At 56.1% G+C, this 12,246-nt stretch overlaps 1 protein-coding gene across 1 annotated transcript; it reads left to right on the top strand.

Moving 5' to 3' along the window:
• The first annotated feature begins 4,078 nt into the window (after positions 1–4,078).
• LOC128150641 (TBC1 domain family member 24-like) lies at positions 4,079–10,667 on the top strand. Its single transcript, XM_052807001.1, has 6 exons — positions 4,079–5,112; positions 5,410–5,568; positions 7,046–7,109; positions 8,572–8,667; positions 9,394–9,670; positions 10,522–10,667. The coding sequence occupies exons 1-6, from the start codon at positions 4,079–4,081 to the stop codon at positions 10,665–10,667; spliced, it is 1,776 nt and encodes a 591-aa protein (XP_052662961.1).
• Positions 10,668–12,246: the final 1,579 nt, after the last annotated feature.

Below are 12,246 nucleotides of genomic sequence, written 5' to 3'. Positions count from 1 at the left end.
CAGAGGGGCTGAGACCGATGCTTTCGAGACGGGCGCTCGGGACTGTGAAGCTGCAGCCGAGGAGGACCCATGAGCCAGAATTGTGCTGGGCACCAAGTGAAGCAGCGTGGGGCAGCTCTGGGAGCCCTGCCGGCCGTGGCAGCTCCCCGGTGCGGGGTCCGTCCCCAGAGCAAAGCTTTTCTCACCAGCCCTCTTTGCAAATCCGAGTTGGGCTGGCTGTTCTCGCAGGCAGTTAGCATGAAACATTGATGGCCTTCAGCTGCGTGGCTCATCCGGAGCCTGTGCGGCCTCTACATATTTAATTTTTTCACCATTAAAAACGCATGAAGCGATGATCCCTTTTGCACCGTCCCTAATTCACTTCCATCACCCATCTCGGTGTGGAGCGGAGCATCTGCTGGGGAGCAGGCAGGCGGATGGGGGGGCTGCCGGAGGTTTCAGAGCTGCTTCAGTCTGGCAGGGAGAGGCATCCAGTGTCCTAGAAAAAGCAAACGAGAAGATGGCCAACAGGGTCCTGGGGAAAAGCAGCAGGACCCACTACTGTAAGAGCCTGGGCAAAAGGCTTTGAGTTGGAGAGAGAATAAACAGCCCCTCAGCACTGGGAATGGGAGCAGGGTGCAGCATGGGGACCCCCAGCAGCCCCAGGAGCGGAGCTGAGGGCCATCACCTGCCCCTTCAGATGCAGCATGCAGAGCAGAGCCACCCATCCAGCGCACAGACCGGCTCTGGGTGCAGAGTAGGAGCCTCCCACTGGGAAACAGCCCCTCACCTCCCTCCCACCCAGCGCAGCACCCTGGGGGGCCTTTCACTGATGCAGCCCCTCGCCCCCACTCCCTCGGGCTCCCAGCTTGCCAGGAGCAAAGGGAGGAGAGGAATGACAGGACAGCCATGCCGCTCCCATCAGATTTTGGCGTATCATGGAGGAGGTGCTTCATCCAGAAAGGAGAGGGTCTGCAGAGGGACTGCTCTTTCTCGGCAGATGCCCCAAGATCAGCGGTGCTGGCAGATGCTCAGGGATGCGCTGCAGGTGCAGGCAGACCCCGCAGACCTGCAGGCAGGGAGGGAAGGCAGGAATGACCTGTAGTTGCTGTTATCACAAAGAAAAAATCAGATATTTTAAGGAAAAAAAGACCCTTAAAAATTTTAAGATGCCTGTAAAAATGCCCACTTTTAAGTGCAGCCTGAACCATGAGTTCTCCAGTTAGCAATGTCGGATCAGTGCAGTGCTGCTGGGAGCACCTCTCAGCCGTTGGAGAGTACTTTTCCTCCAGCTTGGCTCTTTGCCTGTAAGTACAACATACGGTTTGTAATTCTGCAACGCATTTTCAGGCTAAAAGTCAATCAATAACAACCATTTCAAAGGGGGACAGATTGGAAACGCTGAAGCACCACAACTGTGCCTGCAACGATCACATTTTGTGCTCCTGCTGTGCAACTGTGTACGTAGGAGGCATGAGGTGCTGCGCGGTGCAAGTCTGCACCACCCCAAATTTCTCTCAGCGATTTTGCCGGCCGGTGCTAAAGAAGTGCCGCATACACGGCCGGCACAGCCCTGGCACACCCATCCCCGAAAAGTGTCCCTAAGGGCACCTGAGATGGTTGCAGAAGGGCATTGTTTACTCCTCGTGGCCCCAATCTCTCCATTGTCACCCAGTTCCCGGCACTTGCTGCTCATGTGCTTCTCTTTCCGACTCCTCTGGGACTATCCAGCGGGAAGCGGTTGCAAACCCACTTGCTGTGTTGATGTTTCCTTCGTTCAAGGACAGGCGACTGCCGCAGCAGCCCCGGCCCTCCCTCACCCCCACAGCACCCTCCTTGCCTCGTGACGCTGGCGAAGGGAGTGAACCCCAGAGTGGGAGAATGAAGGTTATTCTTGGGAAAAATAAATGATTAAGTTTAATGGTCGTGTTGCTGGTTTGATGGCTATCTCCTCCCACGGGGTGTTTACGTCCCCCTCCCTGGCCTCAGCGCAGAATTGGGGCAGGAAGGGGTGACACGGGCGCGGGAGCTGCTCCACCCCTCGCCCTATTTACACCAAATAAACCTCCTGTGCCGGTGGGTTGGCACTCCCCTTAAAAGTCAGGGCAGGTGACAGGGGCAGAGGGGACCCGGCTGCGGGGTGCACCGGAGCCCGGGCACATGCTGCAGGTGGGGCTCAGCCTGCCCCGCTCCCCCGGGGGGGCAGCCGGCAGCTTCCCCATGGCCGAGCCGGCCGAGGGCGATAACACAGGCACTGGGCAAGGTGAGTGAGCTGCAGCCAGGGACAGCCGCACATCTCGCGCTGGGGAAGATGCAGGAGGCTCTCGCTGGACCCGCTCGTGCCAGGGCCACATCCAGCAGAGGAGAGGGGCTGGAGCAGACCCACATTTCCTTCCCCAACACCCCTGACGTCCCGGGGCAGGCAGAGGTGGTGCCACCAGCCCCTGCCCTGCGCCAGGGCACTGGCAGCCGGGTGGGCTCGGGTTGATGCTCCTCAGTACTTCAGGCAGGGCAGCACACAAGGCGAATTTGGGGACCATGGCGGTGCAAACAGCCCCGCTTCAACCCCAATGTTCGTTTTAGCCTGGTTTCTATGGCTAGAAGCCTGCATGACTGTACTCAGGGTCTGTCTGCAATGCAGGGAGTCAGGCTGAACAGCAACCGGTTAAAACTGCTGCCCTTTCCCTGAACCAGAACTGAACCTGATCTGCTGGTTTTGCTGAACTTGAGCAGGGGCCAAACTGAACTGGAGAGCAGGAGCCAGAGCCGGGGCCAGCCTGGGAGCAGCCTGGGCGCCCGGACACCCTCAGTGTGCCACCACGTGCTGCCATGAACGTGGCACACGGTACCGGGACCACGCTGTCCCCTCTGTGTCCCCTTGGGGTCTGAGCAGAGAGGTTTGGCTCGGTGCAAATCCATCCTAGAGTCCCCAATCCAACTGAGCACATCCAAGATAAATACATCAGAGAATTAATGTGTGCGCTAATCGACTTTATCCTTGCCAATTAATCACCACCCAGCAGAACTCACCTACGCGGAGACAACTCCCGTCTTGCTTGTACAGGGTTTGGAGCTGAGCTCTCTTCCAACCCCAGGGAAAATGCCGCTCGCTTCTCTCTAGGAGGAGCTCAAACTCTGCTCTTCCCAGCACAGAGCTGGCGGCTGCCACAGCCCTGCCACAGTGCTGAGTGCGGGAGCTTCCCCCGAGGGTCCCCCAGGGACCTTCTGTCTCCAAGGGGCTTCGCAGATGCTCGCCAGCCTCTGCATGTGGTCCCCTGGACGGGGTGTCTCCAGGTGCATGGGGGCACGCAGGAAACAGGGACCCTTTGGCACCCCGCAGGCCATCCCCGCACTCTTGGTGAGCCCCTTTTGCTCCAGCACCTTCTCCTTGCACCTCTTCTCTGGCACCCGTGCGGCCGGGAGACTTTTGCAGGAGACTTTGGCAGGAGGTGGTACGAGGGAGGGCAAACAGCTGAGGCCAGCTTTGCTCGCTCTGTCTGGGCTCGTAGCAGCCTGGTCCTGGGCTGCCAGACCCAGACAGGACGTTGCCTCCTGCCTTGCTCTGTCCTTGAGAGGGGACACGATGCAAATGGTCCCTCTTGGCCTCAGCATTGCTTGGGCCCCCACTGCCCGTGAGGTCCCCCCCGCCCCTGCAGAGCTGGGCTGGAACTGAGCTGCTCATTATCCTCGGTGGTGTAATGCTGCTGTCCCATGGTCATCCCCGGGGGACAGGTCCCTGCTCTCTGCACCTCCCTCTCGGCAGGTCACAGGCTGGGAAGTCAGGAGCTTTTTGAGGGGCACAAAGCCCCGCATGGTGTGGAGAAGCAGCCCTGACACTGAGCTGGTGCCTGGCCCCACGCTTCCCTGAGCCCCTGGACAGCAGTTTCACCAGGGCCCTGAGCCGATGTGAGCAGGTGAGGGAAAAGTGAGCAGCTCCAGCCAGGAAAAGCCTTCTGAAAACCCTCCCTTTGCAGGGGGGGAGAATAACTATTGAAATACAAGATGTTGCTGTAAGACTTCAAAGCGTCATCAACCAGGGTGAAACGCTGTCAGCTGGGGCGGTGAAGCATGTTGAATAAAAGGTCTTTGTCCTACAGAGATGTTTGGCTCATCTCCAGTCACCATCGTGATCACGTCTGAGGCTGACACCTGGGACATTGACGCCTCCTCTTGTCTGGGCTGTGGACAGTTCGTGGATTGGGACAGGATGCCAGACCCGGAGCAACAGGCACATATCCCCCGAGACATCCTCAGCAAGCCCCTGAAGGAGCTGAAGAAGCTGGCAAGAGAAGGCTACTGGGCAGCGAGCCGTGCTCTGAGAGCTCAGGTCTACCACCAGCTCATCCAGCAGGTCACCTGCCGGCTCGTCACCCCAGATGCTCTCGTCTACAGGGATGTGGTGAGTCGGCTCTTTGGGAAGCTGAGTGTGAGCTCCCACCCTTTGCCCGAGTTCCTGGAACGATGCTCCATGCCCACGTACTGTCTCAATGTGGAAGGGGTCACCGCCTTGAAGAAGATCCTCATCTGCATTGGCAACCTTTTCCCCGACATAACCTACAGCCCAATCCTCCCCTCTCTGGTGGCTCTGCTGCTGCACTACAGTGAAGACGAAGCTCAGTGCTTTGAGAACATCTCTCGCCTCATCGCCAGTAATGCTCCCCACACCAGCTACATTGACCAGTCCTTCCTGGCCCACCAGGCCTCCTGCATGACTTTTGGGGATCTGGCCAACAAGCACTGCCCAGCAGCTCACAAACTCATAGCCAGCACCTCTGAGAACGTCTTTGAGGTCTACTCCAAATGGTTATCATGGCTTTTTCATGACCTCCCCTTCAATTACGCCATCCGCATCTTTGATGTCTATCTGCTGGAGGGGCAGAAGGTCCTCTACCGTATTGCTCTGGCCTTGCTGAAGCAGTACAAGCTGTCGGTGACCTCCACTGAGCTGGAGGGGACTGACATCAAGGCAGACCTGCAGGCTTTCGTGCAGAACATTGCTGAGCATGTGACTGTCGAAAAACTCCTAGAGAGAGCCTTTGGCATCCGGCTGTTCTCCCGCAAGGAAATCTGGCTTCTCCAGATGGCCAACAGGAAGGCGTTAATGGAGAAGGGCATAACCATGGTGCAGAGCAGGTAAGGAGACCTCTCTGTTTGCCAGCTCTTGGGGCTAAGCAGACAAAATATGAGTTACAGTGGAGATACAACATGGGGGGGGGGGCTTCAGGTATCTCCTGCAGCTGTGGCTATGCTGGGTGCCTCACTGCCCCTCACAAGGGACCCCGTTAGGAGGCACTATACAGTTAGAGCTAGCGATGTTAACAAAGAGCTCATGATGCAAAAGGCTTGACAAAATCTGATGCACAGGGGCTGCACCCCTAAAAGCAGATGGGCACCCCAGCTTGGCAGTGATGGATGTCCTCCCTCACGCAGGCAGTCCTTCCACCTGGCCGTGGACATGCAGAACTTCAGCTCCAGCATTGTAACGGTTCAGGAGATGCGCATCATCTGGTCCTGGATCCCTGAGCGCTTCTCCCTCTTCCCCCCACTGCTGCTCTTCTCCACCTCAGAAGATGGGTGCAGCCTGCAGAGGTAAAGCTTCATCTGCTTGTCAGGTCAGGTCAGGTCGGATGGGCCAGGTGTAAAACGGGAGAGGTTGGTGGTGTAGAAAGGAGCAACACGTAATGCCCATGGGGTACAATCTGAGGTCTTCTGGGGACTCTCCTGAGCTCAGTTCAAGATCTTGAGCGTGGTCTGGGCCTGCGCTGGCTGTAGGGGAGAGGGCTGAGGCTCAGTGAGGTGGCTATCAGCAACTTGGCACTGCATGGGGAACATAGAGCCCGGCGGATGTGCTGTGCAGGGGTATGTCCCCATGTGCCACGCTGTGCTGGGCATGCTACAATTGGCCAGGTCCAGCCAGCACGCCATCCCCAGGACTCCAGCTCCCTCCCAGCGGTACGGAGCACAGGGCAGCTGCTGGACACTGCAGTCAGTGCTGCAGTTCAAAACAGCTGGAAAATGAGGTTGCCCTTGACTTCCCAAGACGTGAAGCAGCAAAAGCCTTCCAGTGGGCTGAGGCTGCCTTTGCGTGAATGTTTTCAGGCAAGAAACCCAAACCTGCTCCTCTGTAGGAGCACGTTAAGCTGAGAAGTTACACTCAGAGAGCAGGCAGAGCTTAGGGCAGGGGCAGACAACATGTGGGTACATCCCGCGATGGGGAAGACATCAAACCTTCTAAACACAAGTTAAGAGAGACCAACTGTCATGGCCAATGCCCAAAATTGCAATAGAAAGACCAATGTCAGCGCTGGAGACAACCCAGGGCCCAGTGACACCCACTGCCACAGCCATGGGGTGAAGGGTGCAGTGGGAAGCAGGGACATCCCTGCAACACTCAGTGCCAGGGTGTTTCTCTACTGAGAGACTGGGAAGGGATGCCGGGCTGTTCAGGGACTGGATGCTGCCTGTGCCGCCCTGGTTCTCAGGGCAGTGTTTAAAGGTGGGGCTGCGATGGTAGTCCCTCCGTTAGCACCATGAGCATGCTCCCCCAGCCCATGAGAGGTGAGCAGGCACCCCATGGCACAGTGGTGCAGCCCCATCCTGGGAAGCACAGACCTGCACCTTTCCAAGGCAGCAACAGGGTGCAGAGCCCCGATTATGAAACACATTCAGATTAAAAGCAAGCTTGTTTGGTAAAATTCCCCCATGAAGCATGCCTCCCAGCCTGGTGCCTGAGGGTAGGGTGGGAGGATTTAGTGTTCGGATTTATCTGAGCTATTACCTGCTTCACCAAGCAAAAATGATGACTTGAGAAGTCCCATAAGCCAACTCCCTCTGTTCCTGCGCAAACACTGAAGCTGCTCAAGCTACATGATTATGAGTCTGCCGCTGTCCTTCCACGAGCTCCCTCGGGCCGGCTGCTGGCACAGCAATAGGCTGAGAAGAGCCACCACCACTCTCCACTGTCCTTCACAGCCTCATGCTTACTGCGCGCCCAGGCTGTCTGCATGACATGATGCTTCTGGATCTCAGACCACCACCGACCCAGCCTCCTTGTTCATCCCTGCAGGTTTTACACGTGCTGTGAAGGCTATGAACCGACGGTGCTGCTCATAAAAACAACAGAAGGGGAGGTAAGTATTTCCCAAGCAGACAAGTGAGCTGCACTGGTGCCGATGTGGGGAAGGGGACGGGGTGGTTGACGCCACCGGCACTTCTTGGAGCAGCCACAGGGCTGCATGGTCCCTCTCCTGCCCTGCCCTAGGGTCTGTCCCAGTTCCCAGCAGAGAACAAACTGCACCTCCGGCACCAAGAGCCGCCTTAGACACAGACTGGTCTAAAGGGTGCTGCTGGGGGGAAGCAGAGGAAGAGTCAGTGAGCTGCAGAGAGGCCATGAATGATACTCTTTTATTGCAAATACGGACTAAATCCAGTCCTTGCTAGGCTGATTTCCCTGAAATCAGCAGATGCTTTGCCTGAGCCAGGTCTTGCTATCAATGCATTAAATGCAAGGATCTCTCTCTGATTGCAAGAGCAGCCACACGAGGCAAATGGAGGAGAAATAAGGACAGCTTCTACAATATTTTTAAGTTGTGAAATTACTGCAAAAAACCCTGAGCCATGCCTCTTCCCGGGGACTCTGAGAGTGGCTCATAAACTTGTATTTTATCTCTCCACTCTTCATCAAACAGCAGAGGCAAGTTCTGCAAATTGTTCGGGCATCCCAAAGATTTATTGACCTACCAGTCCTGATTTCCCAAGCCTGACACTTCAGCATGGTGTGGAGATAAACACCCTGCCACCCCCTAGGGCCTTGTGCAGACAAGAGAAGGTGACTTATAAAACCTTGTTTCCTACATGTTTGAGCTCATTTTATTCCTTAGCTAGTACCAAGGACAGGCAAGAGTTCCCACCTCTCAGCAGGTCCCCTCCAGCCATGGTCAAGGCAAGGACGTCCACACCAGGATCAGCCTGACCATGGGTGGAAGAACCCCTGGGACTGGTTAAAAGCCTTGTAGGTAAAAAAAATGTGTTACCTGAGTCTTTGCCATTTTAAACCATATTTTCTCTAAAGACTCATAAAACAGGTGACTACCTTGCCACTGTCCAGGGGCCAGCTGAGGACGGGGGACTCCTAGACCCCCATCTGCAGCATGTTGCAGGACTGTTCATATAATGGTTTGAGCCACACAGTTATCCCTTTCCATTGCCAGGAGCCAGAGCAGCCTCGGGGGTTGACGCACAGCTCCTACTCCCAAGCCCAGGCCGCGGAACACACCAGCACAGCCGAACTGGCCCTGCTCAATCAACCAGCATGCAGCTCACTGCAACCGCCTCTGCTGCAAAAGAGCAACCCCCCAAATCTCCCAGAGTCCCGCCTTAGGCACTGAAGCTAAGTAGACTCATGTCCAGAGCCCCAGTGACTTGTCAGTGCAGGATTTAGCTGGCATAGCAGAATTTGGGTCTCTGATTACCGCAAGGGACCTCACAGAGCCCTTGCCCTCCTGAACACACGTGTGATAGCCAGTGTTTCTGGGGCTTCCCCTGGCCCCAGCCATCTCCCCTGCTGACAGCTCCCTGTGCTCTCTCCCGAAGGTGTGCGGGGCGTTTCTCTCCTCCGACTGGAGTGAAAGGAAAAAGAGTGGGGCAACATCAGGCTTTTTTGGGACAGGGGAATGCTTTGTGTTCACTGTAAGTCACATTTTACTTCTGGGTTTACACTTATGGGTTTGTCTGTTAATTACTTTTTCCTTTACCCCTCTGACAACTCAGGGCATGGTGGCACCGAGCTGCTTCCTTACCATGGTCCCACTGCTGCCCCTGAGCTCTGGGAGGAGGCAGCAGCACAGAAATTGCTGTGCTGGATCAGAGCAAATGGAGAATGAACTCCTGCCTTGGGTGAGCCGGCTAGCCCCGAGCCCCCGAGGCAACGTGGAATAACCTGAGTGGGTCTTGGAGCATTCTCCTGGGATGACAGCAGGGCAGCATGTGCAGCAGCATGGGTTTCTGCCCCATTTGCATGGGGCAGCTCCTGGATGGAGCATTCCCAAATAAGCCCCAGCATCCCTGCAGAGGGAGCAGGCTGAGCTGGTCCAAGAGATCCTGGGGCAAAGTCCAGCATCCGTCCAGCATCCATCCAGCATCCCACTGGCATCCATCCAGCATCCACCCAGCAATGTGGGCAGTGCAGGTTTGCCCATCTCCAGCAGCACCTGGCAAAGACAAAACCAACTTCTCAGTCACAGCCACCTCCAGAGCAACCCTGGCACTGCCAGATGCCTTGTCACTTCCCTGCCCCAGGTCCAGACCTGGCACACAGCATTTGGCCCCTGACCCATCTGGCCAGGCAGCACCATCTTCTTGCAGCAACAGAGATATGCTCCAAAGGACAGGGCTCACCATGTTTCTCCTTTCCAGGTGCACCCAGAGACAGAGAGGTACGAGTGGGTGTTCATCAAGAAGCCGGAGCTGGCCAAAGCCGTGCCGCACTCACGCCAGCGGTCGCCATCCCCCTCTCCCGCATCCCTCCTCGGCTCCTCCCCAGACAGCTGCAGCACCAGCTCGAACCGTCTCACTGTGCCCACACCGCAGAGGAAAGGCCGTCTCTCCCCGTTTCTGGCCATCAGGCATTTCCTTCTGCCTTCCAAAACAGCCTCCATGTTCATGTCTGGGTCACAGGAAGGGATCATTATTGGTAATTACCAAATGGTGCGCCCCCCTCCCCCCCCCCCGACACACCGCTGCTTTGGCTGAAAAGGGCTCTACTCCAGATTAAAATCTGAGCTGCCTGTAGAGGCAAAGACCTCCTGGTTTAGGATATCAATTTAAAGTCAGAGGAGATGAAGTCAGCCCCCTCTTCCTCAAATTAGCAGGAGAGTGCAAAGCTGCACAAGGGCAAGGATGCTTTTTCTGAGAGCCTCAGCGGGGTTCTGCCAGCCAAGGGGGAGCACCATAGCCCAAACTTCCTGGTGAGGTTCGCACCCTTGGGGCTGGCATTTCCTTTCCCAGCCCTTCCCTCCACTTTGTGCAGGATGGAGAGGAGATTTAGGTGAGGATCAGCCCAAGGAAGGGCCAGGCATGGTCACCCGGAGCAGACATGCCAGCTGTCTGCCAGCTCAGGCTTGGGCATGGGGGTTGAATCTTTGTGCCACTGCCGGGGTGGGTTCAGCAGAGGACCGCAGCAAGTCAGAAATGCCTGCAGCACTGAGAGCTGCCGCTGCCTCCCTTCCAGCTGCAGGGATGCAAGGAGCTTTCCTTGTTTTCCAACTCTCCAAGCAGTTTAATAATTCAGCTTGTGCTACCAGGGCAACCTCTCGCACTGGCTGCCCTGCAGATAGCTCTCCGGGAGCTCTGCCTCCACGCTGACATCCCGATTAGCAGAGAAGGCAGCTCAGGGCAGCCCCAGCCCAGCTCTGCACTGTGGCCACAGGACAGAAAGCTGGGAGATGGGCGCAATCCTGAGAGACCTTGTCGGCTGGGCCAGTGCCCCTGCTTGGGCGGAAAGGTGGAGAGAGCAGATCCCAACCATCTTGCTTGCTTTTGCAGGTGGAGGAGGAGGGCAAGCTCTGTCCCTTGACGCCAACCTGCTCTGCGGACACACAGAGCACTGTGAGACCTTCGACAACCCTCCGCTCTGCCAGGAGAACTTCAAGGTGCAGCTCTTGGAAGTGTGGGGCTTTCAAAACACCTAGGTCCTGTGGGGGACAGCCCCTCACCGTGCCGCCCACGGAGATGGGGACCCCTTGCTGCATGGGCCACCCACCCTGGCCTGCCTGCTGCGGTCTCTGCCAGCAGAGCCGCAGGCACGTCCAGTCGCCATCGTCCCCTCCACGGTCAGCTGTCATGGTGGTGTGGAGGGAGGGCAATGCAGTGCCAGGAACAGGACTGTAGGTGCTGCCTTCGGGGACATTTGAGGTCATCTCCCACAGTTTAGATCTGGCCCACTCCAGCCAGTCTGTCCCAGTTTAGGATGCTGGAGGGGAGGTGAGCCATTCCAGTGTTTCTCACACGTCCCTGGCCTGTTTGCAGCTTGGGGCTCAACAGCAAACCAGCAGTACTGCAGCACAGGCAGATTTTATAGGAATTTTGAGCCTAGGCAAAACCAAACACTGAGGTACAAAGCTCACCAGAAACACTCTCAGACCTTGCTTCCCCTTGCTCCTAAAACCAGCACCACCCTTCGAGCCATATGCAGAATTTTGTAGCTTCTGCAGGTTACCAGGACTCCCCTGGGATCATGCACTGATCACCATCCAGCACAGTGCAAGAGACCCTTTTTGTCCATGGTTGAAACTGCTGATCAGTGATTAGCAAAGTCCTACCTGGTGTTTATACACCGGCAGCCAACAAGAACCCCCCAGCTGTGTACCTGCCTTGTCATTTTTGTATTAAACTGAAGATCTATATTCACTACAAAGGGCTGATGTAAGACTGTGAGCAGTGAATACATATAAGCCTTAACCAACGTGCCCTGACTACCTGGGGTCAGGACAATGGGAGACGTGCCATTTTAAAACATGAAATATGAACGTGTACGTGTAGCTCAGTCAGACAAGGCAACCCTCGTGTGAGGGTTGTAGACCATAGAGATATCATTCCGGCTGCAGCATGAGAACGTCCCCCACATCCAAATATACTTTCCACTTGTGGTTTTATCTTTCATATATTCCACTCCTCGAGCTATTCAGAGCAGGAGCTACTGCTACCTCGGTGCCTCCTTCCAGCGATGGCAGGAGGACATGGGCAGGAGCAAGGCGATGGCAGCAAGCTCACACAGTACCAGTCATGCGGCAGACCCAGGAATTAACTGCTTGTAGCCTTCAAAGGGTATGCAGGTAAGGTGAGGAGGTGGGACACAGCCGTCCACACCTTTGTTCCTGGCCTTCGCCCACAGAGCTCAAATGAAAGAACACCACCCAGTTACCATTTCCCTTCAATTAAAACGCTCTGCTAGGCTGTCCTCAGTATTTCTTTCTTTCCATGATCACGTACTGGACTTTCTGTCAAGCTGAAAGTTTCCCACGGGAGTCCCTCTCCCTTCCCAAGAGGCTGTTTTGCCTCTCCACCCAGAGATGCACAGGATGCACGACCTGCCTGGCAATGCAAAGCCCTTCGTTAGCAACCTGGCCTTACCTCCTCTCAGCAGTCTTCAGAGTATTTCCTTGTAAGGGGCAAGCAGGGCCCGTCTAATGTATTAAAATAGCAGGGGCTGAGGTTGTATCGTGCAGGCCATGGATGTCTCTGATGCGGTGGCAAAGCCTGCGAGTCCCT

Source organism: Harpia harpyja, chromosome 14 (genome assembly GCF_026419915.1).
Source record: "Harpia harpyja isolate bHarHar1 chromosome 14, bHarHar1 primary haplotype, whole genome shotgun sequence".
NCBI classification, from domain to species: domain Eukaryota; kingdom Metazoa; phylum Chordata; class Aves; order Accipitriformes; family Accipitridae; genus Harpia; species Harpia harpyja.
The sequence above is the reverse complement of the archived record's forward strand: the minus strand, read 5'-3'. Positions and strand labels throughout refer to the sequence as shown.

Bases quoted from the DNA above. Each gene is read 5' to 3' on its own strand.
- LOC128150641 (XM_052807001.1), top strand. From the start codon at position 4,079: ATGTTTGGCTCATCTCCAGTCACCATCGTGATCACGTCTGAGGCTGAC. The intron at 7,110-8,571 runs GTAAGTATTTCC...TCTCTCCCGAAG, and splicing joins TAAAAACAACAGAAGGGGAG to GTGTGCGGGGCGTTTCTCTC. The intron at 9,671-10,521 runs GTAATTACCAAA...TTGCTTTTGCAG, and splicing joins ACAGGAAGGGATCATTATTG to GTGGAGGAGGAGGGCAAGCT.